Source organism: Salmo salar, chromosome 10, assembly GCF_965601325.2.
Source record: "Salmo salar chromosome 10, fSalSal1, whole genome shotgun sequence".
Classification (NCBI taxonomy): domain Eukaryota; kingdom Metazoa; phylum Chordata; class Actinopteri; order Salmoniformes; family Salmonidae; genus Salmo; species Salmo salar.
The window spans coordinates 17,001,578-17,024,894 of record NC_138300.1 but is presented as its reverse complement, the minus strand read 5'-3'; the positions used below and the strand labels follow the sequence as shown (position 1 = coordinate 17,024,894).

The window sequence follows — 23,317 nt, the reverse complement described above, 5'->3', positions numbered from 1 at the left end:
GATTCGCTATGAAACACTGCCAGACAGGCGCACACTCCAGACGCACACTCCGGTAATAGATAGAAAACAAAACAGTATCTCTGTACTCCAGAACAAAAAAAGCACTCATGCGCGTAGCCACTTGCCGGTGACTGATAAGCTGATTTATTCAACGTAGCTTCCCTACAAGCTAGCTTAATTGACTAACAGATGGAACTTAGCTAGCGAGTGATTTTGGGGACTGATTAACAGCGTGGAGCTTGTCCGTTATTTACGATAGTTGGACAGTTTGCTGATGAAGTTGTAGACATGTTCTCAGAAATCAGTCCATACTAACAGCATGTTTCTAAGCAGTTTTGGGTTAGCTAACCGCAGCAGCAAACTCAATACTGTATGCACTGAGTGGTTTTCATGCACATTTTCTAAATTGAGAAATACTGCTCTTTCATTCACAACACCATAGCTAGATGTAAAATTGTGCGACCAATGCCTCCTCGGCAAAAATGTCAAATCAAGGAAGGTGTAGTTATTTATCTTTTTTCAGGGCAAAGTAGCAGTGGCTATGTTGTTGCTACAGTGGCTAAAGAGTGACAAGCAAAATCTGCCAGGGTACGATATAGCGAATATAACACACCCACATCGAACCATACCCCCAAGATGCAAATTTAGTTGTTCTTAGTTTTTTTTATTGCTTTGGTACTATTTTCACAAGTATGTGGTGAATTTTCAAAACTTGTAACACGTCTTACATTCAAAACCTTTCATTGTGCGTTCATTTTGTTTGTAGACATCTTTCACCATACAACCATTGATCCAAAATATAACTTTACTGTGAAATATACACTACCGTTCAAAAGTTTGGGGTCTCTTAGAAATGTCCTTGTTTTTGAAAGAAAAGCAAAAAAAATGTTTGCTTTCAGAAATACATTGTTAATGTTGTAAATGACTATTGTAGCTGGAAATGGCAGATTTTGTATGGAATATCTACATAGGTGTACAGAGGCCCATTATCAGCAATCATCACTCCTGTGTTCCAATGACACGTTGTGTTAGCTAATCCAAGTTTATCATTTTAAAAGGCTAATTGATCATTAGATAACACTTTTGCAATTATGTTAGCACAGCTGGAAACTTGTGATGATTAAAGAAGCAATAAAACTGGCCGCCTTTAGACTAGTTGAGTATCTGGAGCATCAGCATTTGTGGGTTCGATTACAGGCTCAAAATGGCTATAAACAAAGACCTTTCTTCTGAAACTCGTCAGTCTATTCTAGTTCTTAGAAATGAAAGCTATTCCCTGCGAGAAATTGCCAAGAAACTGAAGATCTCGTACAACGCTGTGTACTCCTCCCTTCATAGAACAGCGCAAACTGGCCCAAACCAGAATAGAAAGAAGAGTGGGAGGCCGCGGTGCACAACTGAGCAAGAGGACAAGTACATTAGTGTCTAGTTTGAGAAACAGATGCCTCACAAGTCCTCAGCTGGCAGCTTCATTTAAATAGTACTAGTAAAACACCAGCAACTTAATTTTAGATACATTTTTACTTTATAGGGGATGCGTTTCTTTAACAAAAGAGGAGAATCATATCAAAAGCAATGTGCGCATTGCGTTGTGAAAGGCAACTTTTTATATGAACCTGTGAAACATGTATTTCTAGATGAAACACTTATTTTAAGTTTGGTTAAAAAGTTACAGATTTTCTTTTATGTACTTAGTCAATTGAAAATGTGCTTAGTGTTTTGAAACAACAGCCTTATTGATTATCTGAATTTGAGTTTTGTACAGATTTTTGAAAATGTTCCACATAATTGTAAAAATTGCACCAGAGCGATAAAAACAAAACTAATAAGCAGCAGAAAAGCCCAGGCAAAATCTGTCACAAAAAGGTGGTTGTCGGCCAAGAGAATTGAGTCAACCATGTCAGAATTTCTTAAAATGGATTTAGACTCTGGCCGGTTTACCTCATCCCCCTCTCGCTCAATCTTATGTTAATTTAAACAGAAATTATTCAACAAATGTAACCGACTACCAAGAAGATATCCATCCAAGCTTTTTGTAGGCCTAGTTATGATTGTTAACCAATGGATGCCTTGTCTCAAGCCTTTGACTTTACATTTCACTCCCAGTACCTTATTAATTCTGCTCAGTAATGTTTGTTTTGGCTACACTATGCAAATGAGGACACTGCTTTTAATTACATTGACGTTTTGTCAGTTCACCCTCAATATCAGTGACGCGATGCCTCTTCAATCGTAAATAGAAGCAAATTCTTATGTATCCCAAGTGGTTTGTCAATCAGCGAATCGGTAATGCAGCCTCTGAGATTGACCTCCTGAGGTTAGCCAATGGAATTTAATCTCAGGAGCCCAGGAAGAAGTGTCTGAATGCAACTCCTCAAAGTGACAGGCCAAAGACGAGGGGAGCAGGCCGAGTGAAACGCGCTCAACTGAATAGTTTTGGGTCTCCAATTTCAGAGTGAAATGCCAGGCAGAGTTGCCAAGTCTATATGGCTGTGCACTTCCTAAGCAAAACTCTCCTTTGAGAGGGGATTTGGTATGCCAAGCGATTTAACAGTTAAAGGTTGCCTGCTCTGTGCATACGTCGGGGAGCGATAAATCAACACCCACCATGTTCTTTTCCTTTTTAACCTCCCTCCCCTGGCGTGAAATGACTCTGGCAGCAATCTGGGTGCGCTGATGAGGAATTACAGCTTCCCTCCCTCCCTCTGTCAATTTAGCTGCTGATGTAAAGATTTAAAGTGGGAGCGAAGATTAATGCTTTGACAAATTGGTGACTTCCCACCTTTTTGTCTTCCTGTGTCCACCCTGATAAGCTGAGACGACAGAGGTTGCCAAGGCCTGCTTCCACTATTGTAAGCACGCTATAGTTTTTGGTGGAGGAAAATGTAAGTCTTATAATAACTAAAACACTGCTATAAATGACATAGCTTTCAGTGTTACATCAATGCGGTGTGTAGTAGGCTATTTGTGAATTGCATAGGTTTAATATCAAAACTGAGAATTACTGGGACATGTTTGTGGTATTATGTTTACCGGGGTTGTACTGGTGGGTACAGGGCAGAATTGCAAGCCGTTTTGTCAAAGGCAGGAATCCAAAAGATTTACTGTGCCCACTAATTCCTTTGGGACTTTCCTCAATGTATGTTCAATCATGTAGCTGGAGCAAAAGGGGGTCTCTGTCTCACTGCCACATGTTTGTCCTACATGCCTGGCTGAACTGGCAAACACACTCTCGATCCCCCACCCCCTCTCCTTCTCTGCCCATTCGCTCCATTTCCCTACCTTCTTTTCCAACACTTTTTCTCATTCGTTCAGGTTATTTATTTTGTTGACCCTTTATCCTGAACCAAATATGATTTTATCACTTTTCCTCTTCTGGAACATCGCAACACAACAAATTTCAGCATAGTAGACCAGCCAACCTAAAAAAACTGCTTGCTTTTTTTTTTTTTTTTTTTTTTGCTTGTTACAGGTCGTCGTCCGTGCTAGATCAAACAATGATGGGATGAAGTTTGTCTGGATGTCATGTTAAATTAGGATTTTTAAGGCCATTTTCAAAGAATTAAAGGTCAAATATGGTGAAAATGGGCGTAATGGATTTTTTCTTTATTATACAGAAAATATGACAATTCATTTTTCACTACACTTCTGACCTGTAGCGCCACCAAAGACTATTCTCAGATGACATAGACCATCTGACAAAACTGCGGGAGACCCCACTCAACCAGGAAAACCTTACCTCGTAAAATGGTGACTATCTGAGCCAGTCCAACGCTCTAACCACTAAGCTACCTGTTGCCCTGTATGAGCAGCCAAAGGATAGTCAGATTGTGACCAAATTTACTGAACTTATCAATATAAATAGACTTTTGAACTACTGTATGATCATTCACATATTTGGATTATAGAATAAACATATTTATAGTTGCATTAAATCATGCATATACACAGAAAAAGCGTATTTTCCATCATTTTCGTGAAACTTGGGCATTGGCGAACTGAAATACCTTTCTCAGACGGTGTAGTTCTACTCTTGTGAACAACACACACTTTACCTTGTGAGGATCTGTCATTCTGGGGCAGAGATGTTGGAACAAAGGCGCCAAATGTGTAAATGCAATCAAAGTTGACATTCTTTAGGTAATGATATATTTCTGCCAAATTCACTGAATAAAACAATAAAATGTATGTACAGTACCAGTCCAAAGTAGTTCTATATTTTGACTATTTTCTACATTGTAGAATAATAGTGAAGACATCAAAACTATGAAATAAAACATATAGAATCATGTAGTAACCAAAAAAGTGTTAAACAAATCAAAATATATTTGAGATTCTTGAAAGTAGCCACCCTTTGCCTTTATGACAGCTTTGCACATTTTTTGTTATCGACATATCAGCATCTGGCTATTCATTACACTAGCTTGCTAGCTAGACTGGTGAGTGCTTTGTTAACTTTATTAGAAGTAGCCTACGTTTTGATAGGTGGAAAATGTGCGCAGCTATAGCCCCGATGCCCAGTGATCCCGTGGGCTGCTAACCTCGCTCTCTCGCGCGCTCTCTGCGCCTTGTTTGTGTGCTGTCCCTCCAATAATGTCTCGAATAATAGGCTAGCTGGTCCAAGGTGTTTTCTAGGCAGAGACCATGCCGTTTTTTAAGATGAGGCTGTGGGCAGCTAGCATTCATACCTTATGACTGTACACTCCCAGTCAGTAATCTTTTGGACGTATGGGAAGGCTTAGGGCTGTTACGATGACCGTATTACCATCAGGTCAATGCAATCAAATCAAACACTTCATGAGAGCCCTGGCATGGAGTTTGAGCGGGATAGGATCACCTGTTGTAAAACGAGAGCCAACTCCTCATAGCTGGTTGATGCATGGAATGAAATAAGTGTTCCTCTAAGCCCATGTTGCACAACATTTCTATAGGCTATGCAATTTCGTGAAAAAGTTTTGATGGCTTTTATTAAAAAGAGGAGGATCCCATCAGCTTTCTATAGGCTTACTATATTTATTTCTCAACTTTCCTTATATTAAGCACATTGTTTCCCTTTACAACTGGCGCAGCCTACCTGGCTGGCATGAAAATGAATCACTGGAAAAGTGTCTTCCATTCACTATTCAAGTGTTTTTTTTTTTTACCCTGTCCCTGTTCCCAATGGTACATGATAATGGACCATTCTAAATCACACATTATTTAGTATATGTAAAAACAAGATTAAATTCAGAATAGTCTGATGGTTGAAAATATTATCACTTGTCAATGTTGCCCAGAGTGTGCAGACCAAGGCATGAAACAGCGCATGCATTCTTTTTTTCTTTATCGTATTCACATGCATCATGTCGCCTAGCCCATATATGTTTTGATAAGTGGCCAAATAACTCGTAAAGTAGCCTATAAGCCCAAGACTCCTGCAACACGGTTGGAGAGCCCATAGTCTACAGAGAGCCTAGTGAAACGTGTTCTTAGAAGCCTAGTCATTGCACAATCACATGTTAAAAAATATATATACTGCTCAAAAAAATAAAGGGAACACTTAAACAACACATCCTAGAACTGAATGAAAGAAATAATCTTATTAAATACTTTTTTCTTTACATAGTTGAATGTGCTGACAACAAAATCACACAAAAAGAATCAATGGAAATCCAATTTATCAACCCATGGAGGTCTGGATTTGGAGTCACACTCAAAATTAGTGGAAAACCACACTACAGGCTGATCCAACTTTGATGTAATGTCCTTAAAACAAGTCAAAATGAGGCTCAGTAGTGTGTGTGGCCTCCACGTGCCTGTATGACCTCCCTACAACGCCTGGGCATGCTCCTGATGAGGTGGCGGATGGTCTCCTGAGGGATCTCCTCCCAAACCTGGACTAAAGCATCCGCCAACTCCTGGACAGTCTGTGGTGCAACGTGGCGTTGGTGGATGGAGCGAGACATTATGTCCCAGATGTGCTCAATTGGATTCAGGTCTGGGGAACGGGCGGGCCAGTCCATAGCATCAATGCCTTCCTCTTGCAGGAACTGCTGACACACTCCAGCCACATGAGGTCTAGCATTGTCTTGCATTAGGTGGAACCCAGGGCCAACCGCACCAGCATATGGTCTCACAAGGGGTCTGAGGATCTCATCTCGGTACCTAATGGCAGTCAGGCTACCTCTGGCGAGCACATGGAGGGCTGTGCGGCCCCCCCCAAAGAAATGCCACCCCACACCATGACTGACCCACCGCCAAACCGGTCATGCTGGAGGATGTTGCAGGCAGCAGAACGTTCTCCACGGCATCTCCAGACTCTGTCACGTCTGTCACGTGCTCAGTGTGAACCTGCTTTCATCTGTGAAGAGCACAGGGCGCCAGTGGCGAATTTGCCAATCTTGGTGTTCTCTGGCAAATGCCAAACGTCCTGCACGGTGTTGGGCTGTAAGCACAACCCCCACCTGTGGACGTCGGGCCCTCATACCACCCTCATGGAGTCTGTTTCTGACCGTTTGAGCAGACGCATGCACATTTGTGGCCTGCAGGAGATCATTTTGCAGGGCTCTGGCAGTGCTCCTCCTGCTCCTCCTTGCACAAAGGCGGACGTAGCGGTCCTGCTGCTGGGTTGTTGCCCTCCTACGGCCTCCTCCACGTCTCCTGATGTACTGGCCTGTCTCCTGGTAGCGCCTCCATGCTCTGGACACTACGCTGACAGACACAGCAAACCTTCTTGCCACAGCTCGCATTGATGTGCCATCCTGGATGAGCTGCACTACCTGAGCCACTTGTGTGGGTTGTAGACTCCGTCTCATGCTACCACTAGAGTGAAAGCACCGCCAGCATTCAAAAGTGACCAAAACATCAGCCAGGAAGCATAGGAACTGAGAAGTGGTCTGTGGTCCCCACCTGCAGAACCACTCCTTTATTGGGGGTGTCTTGCTAATTGCCTATAATTTCCACCTGTTGTCTATTCCATTTGCACAACAGCATGTGCAATTTATTGTCAATCAGTGTTGCTTCCTAAGTGGACAGTTTGATTTCACAGAAGTGTGATTGACTTGGAGTTACATTGTGTTTAAGTGTTCCCTTTATTTTTTTGAGCAGTGTATAAATAGAGTTTTGAATATTATTAACACAGAGTACCCGCATGTGCGCATTCCCTCTGAAATCGTTTGATTGTAATATCCTTTCTATTTTATTCAGCTATGTTCAATTGTCTTACTATAAAATAATAGCACAGAAATTATAAGCAGATCTTGCCTGCTAAATGAACTAGTGTAGCCCACAGCCATATGGCATAGCCAGATCAGGGCCTATCATTAGGACTCAGAATATGCTATTCTGTTCTTCTGAAATAGGCTACATATTCTTCACATCATAATGTTTCTTTAGATCTACCTAAAATAAATTATAGATTTTTTTTGTGATGGCATAGGCTATATTAAATGGATTTATTAGACTTTTCAAAATGTAGATGTTCCAAAGGTCTGCATCAGTGGCGTGTAGGCTATGCATGGATGCCGGAGATGCTGAACGTATTTCTTTGAAATAACGGTCAATCACCATTTAGACTGGCAGTTATTTGCATGACCGCCACAGCCCTAGGTAGGCTAGTCCCCTAGATAGGCATTGAGTTCGACAGCTAACGGGTTCTATGTTGAATGAACAAGCACTGATCAATCCATCCCTGCCTCTCATGTTTTACATTACAAACGGCTGGTTATTATTATGATATTACAGCTGTGATGAATAAGCCAATACCTTGCAAATCACCGTGTCTATTTATCACGCTATCGAAAATGTTGTGACGTGTAATTTGATTGTCAGAACGTTTTGTTGCAAAATAATGTCACAGGATAGCTACATTGTCTAAAATGCTGAACATGTGTGCAATATTTGCAGTGCCAGTGCCATAGAGATGACACCGATATGTTCTATGGAAAATGCCCTCTGTGGTTCCCCTAGAGATCTGTCACAGAGCAATTGTTTCAGAATGCCTCTAAAAATGCACATAAAAAGGTGTTTTCAAAATGAGGCGAAATGAGATTGCTATTGGTTGTGAATAGGCTACCGGGTGGTTGAGTTTTGCAACAGTTTGCCCTGTTAAAATGTGTCATACACCCTTTTAACCTCTCTGGGCTAGGCGGGACGAATTCGTCCCACCTACGTAACAGCCACTTGCAGCCTGTGGCGCGATTTTCAAAACCTTAAAAATCCTATTACTTCAATTTCTCAAACATATGACTATTTTACAGCTATTTAAAGACAAGACTCTCGTTAATCTAACCACACTGTCCGATTTCAAAAAGGCTTTACAACGAAAGCAAAACATTAGATTATGTCAGCAGAGTACCAAGCCAGAAATAATCAGACACCCATTTTTCAAGCCAGCATATAATGTCACCAAAACCCAGAAGACAGCTAAATGCAGCACTCACCTTTGATGATCTTCATCAGATGACAACCCTAGGACATTATGTTATACAATACATGCATGTTTTGTTCAATCAAGTTCATATTTATATCAAAAAACAGCTTTTTACATTAGCATGTGACGTTCAGAACTAGCATACCCCCCGCAAACTTCCGGGGAATTCGCTAACATTTTACTAAATTACTCACGATAAACGTTCACAAAAAGCATAACAATTATTTTAAGAATTATAGATACAGACCTCCTCTATGCACTTGATATGTCCGATTTTAAAATAGCTTTTTGGTGAAAGCACATTTTGCAATATTCTAAGTACATAGCCCAGGCATCACGGGCTCGCTATTTAGACACCCGGCAAGTTTAGCACTCACCATAATCATATTTACTATTATAAAAGTTTCATTACCTTTTGTTGTCTTCGTCAGAATGCACTCCCAGGACTGCTACTTCAATAACAAATGTTGGTTTGGTCCAAAATAATCCATCGTTATATCCGAATAGCGGCGTTTTGTTCGTGCGTTCCAGACACTATCCGAAATGGTAAAGAAGTGTCGCGCGCATGGCGCAATTCGTGACAATAAAATTCTAAATATTCCATTACCGTACTTCGAAGCATGTCAACCGCTGTTTAAAATCAATTTTTACGCCATTTTTCTCGTAGAAAAGCGATAATATTCCGACAGGGAATCTCCTTTTCGGCAAACAGAGGAAAAAAATCACAAAGGCGGGGGCGGTCGGGTCACGCGCATAAGCCCAGAGTCCCTTGATTGGCCACTTGAGAAAGGCGATAATGTGTTTCAGCCTGGGGCTGGAATGACGACATTCTGTTTTTTCCCGGGCTCTGAGAGCCTATGGAAGACGTGGGAAGTGTCACGTTAGAGCAGAGATCCTTAGTAAAAGATAGAGATGGAAAAGAGGCTCAAGAAATGGTCAGACAGGCCACTTCCTGTAAAGGAATCTCTCAGGTTTTGACCTGCCATTTGAGTTCTGTTATACTCACAGACACCATTCAAACAGTTTTAGAAACTTTAGGGTGTTTTCTATCCATATGTAATAAGTATATGCATATTCTAGTTACTGGGTAGGAGTGGTAACCAGATTAAATCGGGTATGTTTTTTATCCAGCCGTGTCAATACTGCCCCCTAGCCCTAACAGGATAAGGAGTAGCATTAATCCTGGAGCGCATTCCATTGGGTGTTTTATCTGCCCTCGATAGATTAGAATTACAGTGTCAGCTTGTGTACAGTCCACGCTCCCTCAACATGTCCATATTCTACTCATGAATAGTTTCTCTTTTCCGCTGGTGTTTATTTTTCAGTCTATGATGCTAACTAAGCGGGGCCAGTTAATTAGATTGCATGAGCCTACTGAGGGAACCTTTTGTTTTTATTGAGGTATTTGTCTTCTTGACTGCAACAATTTTACAGTGAAGCTCAGCCAACTACGCCAACGCACGACTGGCAATTTGTTCCAGTCGGCACTTTTTGGGTCTGTGTTTAGCGTCTCAAGAGACAGGAAGTTAATTTGCGTTTGCATATGCAATGCCGTTTGATGCTATATCCTACGTCAATTTCAATGATTCCATTTTTCTTTTCGATCTCTGACTCACTCTCTTTCTTTCACTGCCCCTCTCTCTAACCTCAGGGAATTACATGAGAATGGAATGTAGGATGGATAGCTGCAGACTGATTTAATCCTGCCAAAAAGTCAAGTCTTCTCATAAAGTTAGAATGGCTAACAATGTTTTGACCATTTTCACTCAAGTCAAGTGTGATGACTCCTGGGCTACAACACCCAAAGACTTATTCACGGAACTTGACAGATTACCCTGATTACCTTCTCTTACGATGCATCGGAGACAAAATGGATGTGCGTAGAGCGTACTCCACTGTGCGATACAGAGCTGATTAATGTCAACCTAATAGTGCGATGAGGGATGTTCCAAATGGATGTTGATGACCTAATGAAAAACAAACGTGGTGAAATGACTAATCTCGACTAATGAATGCTGGCCTCCAGCCAGCTAGGATGGACGAGATATAAGAAAGATATCTACGCTTTCAAGGACCAGTCAAGCACATCTGGTAGCCTAGTGGTTAGAGTGTTGGGCCAGTAACCAAAAGGTCGAACCAAAAGGTTCGAATCCCCAACCCTACAAGGTGAAACATTTTCTGTAAGTCGCTCTGAATATTATAGTGTTATTGAGTGACATGGACTACTACTGTATATACGAAACTCAGATCTATTGATTTATCAGTTTGGTCTGAGTTGTTTTCCTTTTAAACTGGGATTTTAAAGTTCGTCTTAATATCAAATTCACATGTTCTTTACGCTATTATAAAAATGTATTAAGGTTACAAGACAGCAAGTATGTCTGCCATACCTGATGTATCATACCTTTTTAGTGGGCATGGACAATGGTGCGGTCTCCGATCTCAGATAACATTTTGTTTTAAAGCAAATTTCCTGCAAGTCTTCACATTTTGACATGGCTTATGCTGTGTTCTTATGCCATCTGAGTGACTCAAATAACAAAAGTTTTTTATTTTGGTGATTGTTAGTTCTCAAAGGTTATCTTATTTAAAAAAGATAGCTCCATTATATTTTCTACGTACTTTATATCTGGCTTTAGTCGTTTAAGTTTACCATCCCAATTATTATTATAATTTTTTTAATCCGCAGCGGCCCACCGCTACTAAATAAATATAGGGGAAACACTGATGATAAACCAAAAATTATCGACACCGACCTTACCGATCACTTATCGCAAGCATTTTGCTGAAGTTATTCATTACGATAAGTAGCCTATACTAAAGCAATGTGAAATTTCTAATTAAATAAGTTTGCTAATATGGGTGCTTCTTAATGGGACCATTGATGGCTGCAACTATCAAACTAGTAGGGCTAGTTTAAAGGATAATTGTAAACTGTTGTGCACAATGTTATAAACGTATCGTTCTATTTATCGTTATCGCATCAATTCAGGCAATTTATCAACATATGGTTTTTATCCATATCGCCCAGCTCTATTTTGTATGTGGTATAAACCACATTATTGTGGGAGCACCTCCTCTAAGAGTATGATTTAGGCTGTTTGAAAAGGTTTGAATCCTAAGCAACCTGCCTACACAAGTTTGAAGTACAATACACCAACATACAGTGAGGGGAAAAAAGTATTTGATCCCCTGCTGATTTTGTACGTTTGCCCACTGACAAAGAAATGATCAGTCTATAATTTTAATGGTAGGTTTATTTGAACAGTGAGAGACAGAATAACAACAAAAAAATCCTGAAAAACGCATGTCAAAAATGTTATACATTTATTTGCATTTTAATGAGGGAAATAAGTATTTGACCCTCTCTCAATCAGAAAGATTTCTGGCTCCCAGGTGTCTTTTATACAGGTAACGTGCTGAGATTAGGAGCACACTCTTAAAGGGAGTGCTCCTAATCTCAGTTTGTTACCTGTATAAAAGACACCTGTCCACAGAAGCAATCAATCAATCAGATTCCAAACTCTCCACCATGGCCAAGACCAAAGAGCTCTCCAAGGATGTCAGGGACAAGATTGTAGACCTACACAAGGCTGGAATGGGCTACAAGACCATCGCCAAGCAGCTTGGTGAGAAGGTGACAACAGTTGGTGCGATTATTCACAAATGGAAGAAACACAAAAGAACTGTCAATCTCCCTCGGCCTGGGGCTCCATGCAAGATCTCACCTCGTGGAGTTGCAATGATCATGAGAACGGTGAGGAATCAGCCCAGAACTACACGGGAGGATCTTGTCAATGATCTCAAGGCAGCTGGGACCGTAGTCACCAAGAAAACAATTGGTAACACACTACGCCGTGAAGGACTGAAATCCTGCAGCGCCCGCAAGGTCCCCCTGCTCAAGAAAGCACATATACATGCCCGTCTGAAGTTTGCCAATGAACATCTGAATGATTCAGAGGACAACTGGGTGAAAGTGTTGTGGTCAGATGAGACCAAAATGGAGCTCTTTGGCATCAACTCAACTCGCCGTGTTTGGAGGAGGAGGAATGCTGCCTATGTCCCCAAGAACACCATCCCCACCGTCAAACATGGAGGTGGAAACATTATGCTTTGGGGGTGTTTTTCTGCTAAGGGGACAGGACAACTTCACCGCATCAAAGGGACGATGGATGGGGCCATGTACCGTCAAATCCTGGGTGAGAACCTCCTTCCCTCAGCCAGGGCATTGAAAATGGGTCGTGGATGGGTATTCCAGCATGACAATGACCCAAAACACACAGCCAAGGCAACAAAGGAGTGGCTCAAGAAGAAGCACATTAAGGTCCTGGAGTGGCCTAGCCAGTCTCCAGACCTTAATCCCATAGAAAATCTGTGGAGGGAGCTGAAGGTCGAGTTGCCAAACGTCAGCCTCGAAACCTTAATGACTTGGAGAAGATCTGCAAAGAGGAGTAGGACAAAATCCCTCCTGAGATGTGTGCAAACCTGGTGGCCAACTACAAGAAACGTCTGACATCTGTGATTGCCAACAAGGGTTTTGCCACCAAGTACTAAGTCATGTTTTGCAGAGGGGTCAAATACTTATTTCCCTGAATTAAAATGCAAATCATTTTATAACATTTTTGACATGCGTTTTTCTGGATGTTTTTGTTGTTATTCTGTCTCTCACTGTTCAAATAAACCTACCATTAAAATTATAGACTGATCATTTCTTTGTCAGTGGGCAAATGTACAAAATCAGCAGGGGATCAAATACTTTTTTCCCTCACTGTAGCTACTGTAGTTGGTCAAAGTTGTGTGCTGGAAAACCTTGGTAGAGCATGGATGAAGTAGGCCTTGTGGGGCTCATGTTAATGTCCTTTCTTTTTCGGCTTCAGACCTGCCTATTTCTAAGTTAAAATGTAGCTTTTGTGTTTGATAATAGATAAACCCAGCCTAGGTTTATCATACATTTAGATCCATTCTAACTTAGTGTATTGCAACTCTATTTTAGCCTGGGCCTTTTTTTCTCTTTTGGTAATGTGGAAAAGGAGTCACCATAGGAGCTCAGTGGCGCAATGATTTGTGATTATGGTCCTCTCTGCGCTGAGATGGCTCTCACCTAAGGCCATCAGTTGGAATTAGTCTATGTCAGAGCCCCCATCGAATTTATATTCTCTCCATTAGTTTCTTGTGAACTAGCACTCGATTCGGGGCATGCAGAAGATACCTGGATGCCCATGCTGAAATCCCCCCCTCCCCGTCCAGCCGCCAATACCCTGGGGAAGATGTTTCTATCCTGGCGGACAGATGGGCAATTCGGATGATTTGATGGCCGCTTGTGGAAGACTGACAGTAATAGGCAAATAAAAGATTGTCTGTTTGAGTTTAAGCGCACTAAAGCTCATGTAAGTGTTAGCATCGTAAAAAAAAATATTGACAGGAAGTAGAAAGCAAAGCTCTGCCTTAAGTAAGGAAGGCCAGTCAAAGGGTTGTGGGCCGAGTAGAGATTTGTAGTTCAAGTCCTCGATTCCCCCCCTCTTTACTTTCATCTTTCCTCATTCCCTTCAGGCAGGTGAGGTTTGCAGGTTGGCGACGTGCCGCTTCGATTCCTTAGAAGCACTTCAACTTTCATGTAAAGGTTCACGATGTAGATGGCTTGCTGTTTGTATGGACGTAGTAGAAAACGACAGCTCATGCTTGCTTTCCAAAGCGCTTGACAGCACAAACTCATCAAAAGTACAGAAGCTTGGATCTATTTCGCCCCCATCACTGTAAGAAGCCTGGGTGCTCCTCGACCTTGGTGCGTTTAAAAAATAATAATAATAATAATAATCAACTCCTCAAAGCGAAGAGTGGGAGAGTGTTCTCTTAAGCTTTTTAATGGGAAACGAGAGCCGTGTTTTCCGGGTATCTCGTTACGCTCAGCATCAATGACACTGTTCAAAGTCTCTTGTAAAACTCTGACCATGCCCCAGTTATGGCGGATGTGAACACGGTGGGGGCAGGGAGGGAATGATGGAGCACATAAAGAAAACGTCTCCCCCACTTAGATAATTACAAGGGGGGGGGCTGAGGGTGTTCATGTTCATCTCTTTTTCTTTCCTGCTCTCCCTCCTTTCGCCAGTTTTGCCTGTGCCCTTCTCTCTCCTTACTCTTACTCCTCTCTCCCTCACAGGTCCAGTCACAAATGCCCTCATCATCCCTGCCCCTGCCAACATGTTCCTGCCTGACAGCCGCCCGGGCATCCTCCTGCCCCGCTTCAGCCGCCACCTCAACCCCTCAGAACAGGGCGAGGGCGTGGAGACCGGAGGAGTGTGCCTGCGCCTGGCCCCCCACACCCAGGTCATAATTTTTGGTTTATCATCAGTGTTTGCCCTATATTTATTTAGTAGTGGTGGGCCGCCATGGCTAAATCGTTGCCGCTGTGATTTTAAAAGGGAATGAGAAGGTAAGGTATTTAAATCTGAATTTGTTCGATGTTTGTCAGTTATAAGCAGCTGTCCCATCACTGATATCACAGGACAATCATGAGCACGACCTGGCAGTTTATTTACATACCTGGTGTCAATAACTCCTGCAATGAATCCATGCCTTGAGGGGATTAGAATTTAAGCATATGTATAGTAAGCATCTGTTTTTGCTTACTGTAGGTAACTTTACTTCTCCCCGTAACCACCCACTCTAAATGAATTGCTGCAATGTGGTGACGAGACAGCTGTTAGTGGCACACGTAATCCTGGCAGTGTCAAAATCCATTACACAAGGCTATATGAAATGGTAATGGAGGGGTCTTTGAATTACCTACCACCTGCCCACTCAGGGTTTCTACCCTTCGCTTACCACTGTGCTAGCCCAGTTTTTCCCCTCCTATCGCTCTCTCTCTCTCTCTCTCTCTCTCTCCCCCCTTCCCTCGCTTTCTCATAGGTCGCTTATTTCCATAATGGCTAATCTCGGAGCTGCTGGGTTTATAGCTGTCGCTGTCGAGAAATGAGCTTTTCACCCGTGCTCCGAAAGCCAAAGAAACACAGAATTATTAGAAAAAAATATATTAATACTAATAGGATTTCCAAAAAAAACAACCGATATTGCCGTCGTGCCCCCGGGGCCGCGCCCGTCATCACTAAAAAACTATTTATGTTCGTGCGCCGTGCTGCGTGCAAATTACACCGCAAACAATTCCAAATTATTACTTTTTAGTTTTCCTTGTTATTTGCTTTCTTCTGGCGTGTGTACATGGGTCTGTAGGTGTGTTTGTCTGTGTGCATGAGTGCCTGCACATGAATGTGTGTGCGAATGTGCTGCTACACTGCAGAAAGTGGAGAAGTCATTCCACTGTCACAAGTGTTGAGTGATTAACTGAAATTTCTGTTATTTTTCAGTTTTTAAACAACTAATTGACCAACGTAGGTTCAATTATTTAAATTCCATTTTGTTTTTTTTACTGTGCGCGCATTTCAGTTTCAATAGAGAGAGATCAGATCAAGCCTGAACTGTGCAATGTAGTAGGGAGTTGTAGTTTCCAACAGGCCAATATTCTACATAGTTCAACGCAGAAAACATGGTCATTAACTACAATGACCATAATCCATTGTGTGCCTACTTGTCCCGTCTGTGTGTTTCTTCTATGTTAGGTTAGTGTGGGGCACACTAACCTCCCGAGTGGCGCAAGACACTGCATCTTAGTGCAAGAGGTGTTTTGATAGTTGGTATTTGGTATTCACCAGTCATAAAAGTATGCCGTATTTACTTTGAAGAACTACTACTATGTTCTACTTGTGATTTTATCAGACAGCATAGCCAGCAGCTCTATAGAGATGAGATGATGACTTGGAATGAAATAATAAAATCATTAAATAAAACAAATGTAATATACACAATTGAAAGACTTTATTGAGGGAGAGTAATGTGAATAAATCATGGTTACCCAAATAATGCAGAGTGCATTTATTGTAAAAAAATATATATGTATATGTAACTATTAGACATCGAAAACCATGATTTATTTTTTTCATAATCGAACCGACCTCAAACACTAAACTCTCAGCACCAACCGTCACAAACTGTGTGGGTGCCGGTGGCTTGCCCTCAGATGAACCAGAGGCCGGTCTGGCCCGGGTCCAGAGAAGAGAGGGAGCGAGAGAACCCATTAGCGAGCTGGCTGCCTGGGGTGAAGGGTCAGGGAGGGGAGATAAAGCCATGCTGGGGGACAGTCACTCTCCAGGGGGGTTCCTCTGGAACAGAGAGGCTGGGGTGATTCCCTGTGGCTTCTCTGGTGGGGGGTAGGGTTGGGGTATCTCCATGTAAGGCTAATTGGACAGTTCCTCTGGGGTGGGGGCAGAGTACTGCGTTCAAGGGAAGATTAAGGAAACGGGTAGATAACACAAAGGGCGATAGGAAGGGTTTTATCTCCTCTCATTGAGGAACAGCTGATGGGTGTGGGAAGGAGCTGAGACTGTGTGTGTGGGGTGCTGTTGTGTCGGGGAGCATGGTATTGACCTACACTACATTGCCAAAAGTATGTGGACACTGCTCTTCGAACATCTCATTCCAAAATCATGGCCATTAATATGGAGTTGGTCCTCCCTTTGCTGCTATAACAGCCTCCACTCTTCTGGGAAGGCTTTCCACTAGATGTTGGAACATTTCTGCGGGGACTTGCTTCCATTCAGCCACGATCATTTGTGAGGACGGGCAGTCAAGTTCTTCTACACCGATCCCGACAAACCATTTCTGTATGGACCTCGCTTTGTGCACGGGGGCGTTGTTATGCTGAAACAGGAAAGGGCCTTCCACAAACTGTTGTATATAAATATTGTGTTTCCCCTGTACACACTTTAATTTCCAGTGCATTCACAGTTAATGACTGATCTTTGAAATAAACCCTGTTTATTAATAAACCCAATAAACCCATGTTTATGCAGTGACCTAGACAGCTGCGGGTCAGCATATTAAAAAGTATATACCTGTACACTTATCTGTGAACTCCCAGTTGCTCACACGTACAGTCGGGCCTAAATTTATTGACACCTTTGATAAAGATGAGCAAAATTGACTGTATAAAATAAATAATTAAAATACTGAGCTATATTGTATGCTCCAAAATATAGGGAAGTTATAATATCAAAAAGTGTGTGTGTGTCCCCGCTTCACAGTGGGATTCAATAAACTATTAACGTCCATTGCTATATCAACGGTGTGGAGATCATTACAGCCTAAATTACCTTTTCATCTCCGCTATGCAAACGAGGCTGCTTTCCGCAGCAATTATGCTGTTTAAACAAGTTTTGTTTAGCTAATAGAATGGAAAACATTACTTCAAAAGACTTTTGGGTACCTTGTTAAGATTACAACAGCATGAAATCAATGTCTTTAAACGTTGCTACTTTTCTGGGAAATAGCAAAGAAACCGTGTAATCTGCTTGACACATTGTTACTTACCTTACAGATCACAAAGTCAGTTCATTTCCACTTCATTCATATGCAAATTATTTAGATTCTTACGCTGGTATGTCTGGCTGGCATGTTTTTATTTGAACCTGCCCTTCCCTACACTGAAATGCTATTATTTCAGTCGTCCTCTATTATGATTCAGTGCACTCTTGTGGTTGAATATATATGTATCTATTGTAGGTCCCAGGATACAACAATGAATAATGTGGAATTTATAAATACCATCAAAGGATAGCTTACAACTTAAAAATAATGAACACCTTGTGAAACAGCTGTGAATACCAACCTGGAAATATTGAAGATTATAATATATAAACTGATCTTTTTTTGTTGTTGAAAAGTTGTCATTTATTTTCAGATTTTGATTGTATACTCACATGGCAATCATATACAAAAATACTGAATTCTGATGTTTGGAATATAGAGGGGGTGGGAGGTTCTGTCAGTCTCGGAAGGGGGACTTGAAGAGGGAGACTGCAATGTTCAGGCACTGCTGCTCTCTTTGTTCTGAGTGTTTGCAGTGCTAGTGTTTTTAGTTCATCTGTGTATCTCACATATTATGTGCCCAGTATGATAGAGCAAGAAAACGTTCTCAGCAGATAATGACAACATGACAACAGTAGCCGTAGATGATGTAATGAAAAGTTGGTGGGTGGTTAGTAATGGAGGACATCCGGTGGATCCACATCTGTGTTAGGCAGAACCCCTAGGTCCTGGAGAACTGGAGCAGAGTTAAAGGGAACATGGTAGGAAACAGTGATGTGAACACACAGGTTAAACTTTACTGTGAGACAATTTGATGTAGAGATATGTACTTTTTAAACAGTTTTGGAAGGTATAGCCTACAAGCTGGTCCCCCTCCGACTCAGAGCACAGAAAATGACTGATCCGAACTCACTGGCTCTGGTGGATGGGATACCGCTTGGGGGGGTTTAAGTGATCTGAAAGTACATTATACAAAAATAGCAATAGACAAACAATAACACTAAGTCAATCACATTTGAAAGACTACAGTATATGCAATAATTGAATATATAATTGCATTGTTTACCTCAAGTCAACAGCTGCGGCTCCCGTCCAATCTCGGAGGCCTGGACGCTGCTGTTGTGTGCAAAGACAATTACCTTCAGGTTGTTCTCCTACCGTTCCTGGTACCCGTCAAGGGACTTGCCCATGGCAGTCTTGAGTGTCTGGTTAGTCCATTTATCCAAACCTGGAGGAGGGGGTAGGAAAGGGATATCTATTGACAATGTAAGATATTGAAATATATCTGGTTATGTAACATGAAAAAACAAAAAGAAATTGTAAAAAATAAATAAAACAAACCATTGGTGACAAAATATAACCTATTATAACACCCGTACCTTACTCCAGCGTTCATGACCTCGGTCACTCAAGATGGACCTCGGGAGAACCGTGGGTGTTGAAGATGTCCATCATTGCCTTGGAGGTGGCCTCGCCAGTGTCGTCCTTTTTTTACATCCATCGCGCTGGAGGAGATGGCTGCCATTTTACAGGCTCCTAACCAATTGTGCTATTGTGTATTTTTTTGCGTTATTTATAACTTATTTTGTTCATAATGTTTCTGCCACTGTCTCCTATGACCGAAAATAGCTTCTTGATATTAGGACAGAGATTACTCACCTCGTACTGGACAAAGATCCTTCGGACGCGAAGGATTTACTTCAGACACCCGACAAGGCCCGGGGTGCTTTGTACGGATCTGACGGCAAGTGAGTAATCTCCCTCTACCATCAGTCCTATTAGCCAACGTGCAAACATTGTATAACAAAATGTATGAGCTCCGATCAAGACTATCCTACCAACGTGACATAAATACTGCAATATCTTGTGTTTCACCGAGTCGTGACTGAGCGACGACATGGATAACATACAGCTGGCTGGGTTTTCGGTCCATTGGCAAGATCGAACAGCTGCCTCCGGTATGACGAGGGGTGGCGGTCTGTGTTTTTGTAAATAACAGCGGGTGCAAAAAATCTAATGTTAAGGAAGTCTCGATGTTTTGCTCGCCTGAGGTAGAGAATCTCATGATAAGCTGTAGACCACACTATTTATCAAGAGTTTTCATGTATATTATTCGTAGCTGTCTATTTACAACCACAAACCGATGCTGGCACTAAGACGGCACTCAATGAACAAACAAGAAAATGCTCATCCAGAGGCGACACCCCTAGTGGCTGTGGACTTTAATGCAGGGGAACTTAAATCCGTCTTGCCCAATTTCTACCAGCATGTTACATTTGCAACCAGAGAGGAAAAAAAACTCTGATCACTGACAACGATGAGGCAGCATATAGGGAGGAGGTGCCAGGATAACAACCTCTCCCTCAACGTGATCGAGACAAAGGAGATGATTCTGGACTACAGAAAAGGAGGGCGGAGCACGCCCCCATTCACATCAACGGGGCTGTAGTGGAGCAGGTTGAGAGCTTCAAGTTCCTTGGTGTCCACATCACCAACGAACTATCATGGTCCAAACACACCAAGGCTAAAACTCATCGAATCCCATTGTGACGAGGAATTTCCTCATCTTTATCAAGAGCGCCAATAATTTCAGACCCCACTGTATGTCTGACGCAGCACAACTACTTGGAATTCCTGTCCTTTGTATCACATGTTTTTTTCCAGACACAATAGCCCTAGGATTTACTTTCATTTCTTGTCTAGTGCACCTAGGTAAAGTATAGGCCTACTGTGTGGAATGTTGTGCACTAATTTGCCCCACTCTAAATGGTTATTTTGTTTATTCCGTAATTAGAACTCTGGTAAAAGTCTGTCCTTGAAATAAACAATTTATTGCGCTCAACTTTCTGTACCCAGCAGCAGAATGGAAACTGAGAATGGAAACCAAAAGTGGTGAATCAAGGATAGAACGAATCTTAATTTCAGCTGTTATAATACCTATAATATTTTTGCTATACCCTATTGAATGATTTTGCGCTAACAATCATGCCTATCAGGTAGGCCTAAATAATATAAAATGCCATATTAATTCATAGTTATTACAATTACGTTATTGTTGGGCACCGATTTACTTGTGATATTATAAGGGCCATCAAATAAATGTTCCGTTTAATTCATTTTCAGGTAATACAGTCTCTATTGTGGACGTCACCATCACATTGATAAATGGGGAAAAACACTCCCTGAGGGTGCATACAGGAACCACAGTGGCGGATCTCAGAAGTCTCATCAACCAACATTTTGAAGTGCCAATTGCCACGCAGAAACTAAAAAGTAATGGGCAGGATATCAGTGACGATTCAACAACTTTGAGCCACTATGGTCTGCAGCCCAGGATCCAATGTGTGTGTGCCGATTACAAAGCCTGCTGCGATTCAGATTTCCCTGAATAATGTGAAACCCTACGATGTGATGCCGGCTGAGACCGTGTCCCAGTTCAAGATCATAGGTCTACAATGTGGAGCAGGTCCCTGTGGACCAACAGATATTGTTCTTTGGGGGAAGGCAGCTTGAAGATGGCAAGACACTGAAAACACTATGACATCAAAAAGGACAGCAACATTTTCCTAACTCCGTCTTAGGGGAGGCTGAAGGCAACTGAGTATCATTGACCTGAGATACAGTATGAAGCCCTTCATTTATAATGCATGAAACACAATCTATATAGGGAGAACTTTATCACAGTAGCATGACCTATATGAAAATTTCAATTAGATTGTAATCAATTAAATAAAAATGTATTAAACACCTATAATTTACTATTTATTTTTTATGGCCCCAATTTAAAAGGCACGAAAATTAAACTAAGTTATTTTCATTTATAAAATGGTTAAATCTAGAACAGCCTGGAATTATACGGAGCTGCTTCTTTGACCTTTTTATATAGATCATTTTTATTCAGTTGAGACTGACTAAAACAGAGCAGTGCACATGAAGAACCTAAAGGCACTATAGTTTGATGAAAATCTTGCATTGTTTATCCCGATTCTGTATAAATTAGTTCCATTCAAGGTTGAGACAGTTATTAATGTGCTATGGCTCATCTGCTTTGCTTCACTTAAATTATACAAATATACATTTTATCGATCGAGAATGCATAGCGTTCCGTGCAGTTTCTATTGTTCAAATGAAATTGATTCTGTTGCAAGGGATAGATACGTATGTGAACTCATTTGATGTTTTAGGATTTCATCAGTGTGGTGTATGTCAACTGCAGTCCTTCACCACAGCTCTAATTTGTCTGATTTGCTGCAGTGGCATTTAAAGTCCTACTGCTACAGGACAGGTTACTCAACATTTAATAAAGGACTGATGAAGAACTGGGTATGTCTGGTCTAAATTCATGTCACAATTTGGGTTATTTGAGTTCAATAGGATGCCGCTTTTTAATTTCAAAACATTTTACGATTATTTGACCAGGTAAGTTGACTCAGAACACATTTTATAGCATTTACCTGGGGAATAGTTAGAGGAGAGGAGGGGGAATGAATGAGCCAGATGTATGCTGGGGATAATTAAGTGGGCATGATGGTTTGAGGGCCAGATTGAGAATTTAGCCAGGAGACCTGGGTTAACACTCTTACGATTAGTGCCATGGGATCTTTAGTGACCATAGAGCGTCAGGACACCCGCTTAATGGCCCAATCACTGCCCAGGGGCATTGGATTGTTTGGAAAGATTACCTCCTACTGGCCCTCCAACACCACTTTCAGCAGCATCTGCTCTCCCATACAGGGACAGACCAGGACCAACCCAGCTTAGTTTCAGAAGCAAGCCAGCAGTGGGATGCGAGGTGGTATGCCGCTTGACCTGTGTAACGCCCCCAGCACTTTTCAAAGACTGATGCAGTAAATATTTGGTCACTATAGCTTTCAGTTGGTGTTACTCTTTTATTAAAATTAGGTGATTTATTTCCTAATCATGAGTTAATGATTGTTGTATTCTGGCCTGTTTATTCCCATGCTCAGTCAATTTTATGAACCTGTGTTTTTTTAAATGGTAGTTAGCTACCATTACCCTGTGGGTGCCACAGGGTTCAATTCTTGGGCCGACTCTCTTCTCTGTATACATCAATGATGTCGCTCTTGCTGCTGGTGAGTCTCTGATCCACCTCTACGCAGACGACACCATTCTGTATACTTCTGGCCCTTCTTTGGACACTGTGTTAACCTGTCTGGGCAAACGTCCCACCCTAGTCAACAGCCAGTGGAATCGCGTCGCGCGAAATGCAAAACCTCATAAATGCTATAACTTCAATTTCTCAAACATATGACTATTTTACACCATTTTAAAGACAAGACTCTCGTTAACAACCCTCCAGATGAGCTTCAATGCCATACAACTCTCCTTCCGTGGCCTCTAACTGCTCTTAAATACAAGTAACACTAAATGCATGCTCTTCAACCGATCGCTGCCTGCACCTGCCCGCCCGTCCAGCATCACTACTCTGGATGGTTCTGACTTTGAATATGTGGACAACTACAAATACCT

The 23,317-nt window shown here is 41.8% G+C and overlaps 1 protein-coding gene across 1 annotated transcript in view; it reads left to right on the top strand.

The window, feature by feature from the left end:
- Positions 1-23,317, top strand: part of wdr18 (WD repeat domain 18) — a 97,498-nt gene that overhangs the window by 60,989 nt on the left and 13,192 nt on the right. The window contains exon 8 of the mRNA XM_014216070.3: positions 14,568-14,734. Coding sequence (XP_014071545.1) covers positions 14,568-14,734 — 167 coding nt within the window. The remainder of the gene's footprint in view (positions 1-14,567; positions 14,735-23,317) is intronic.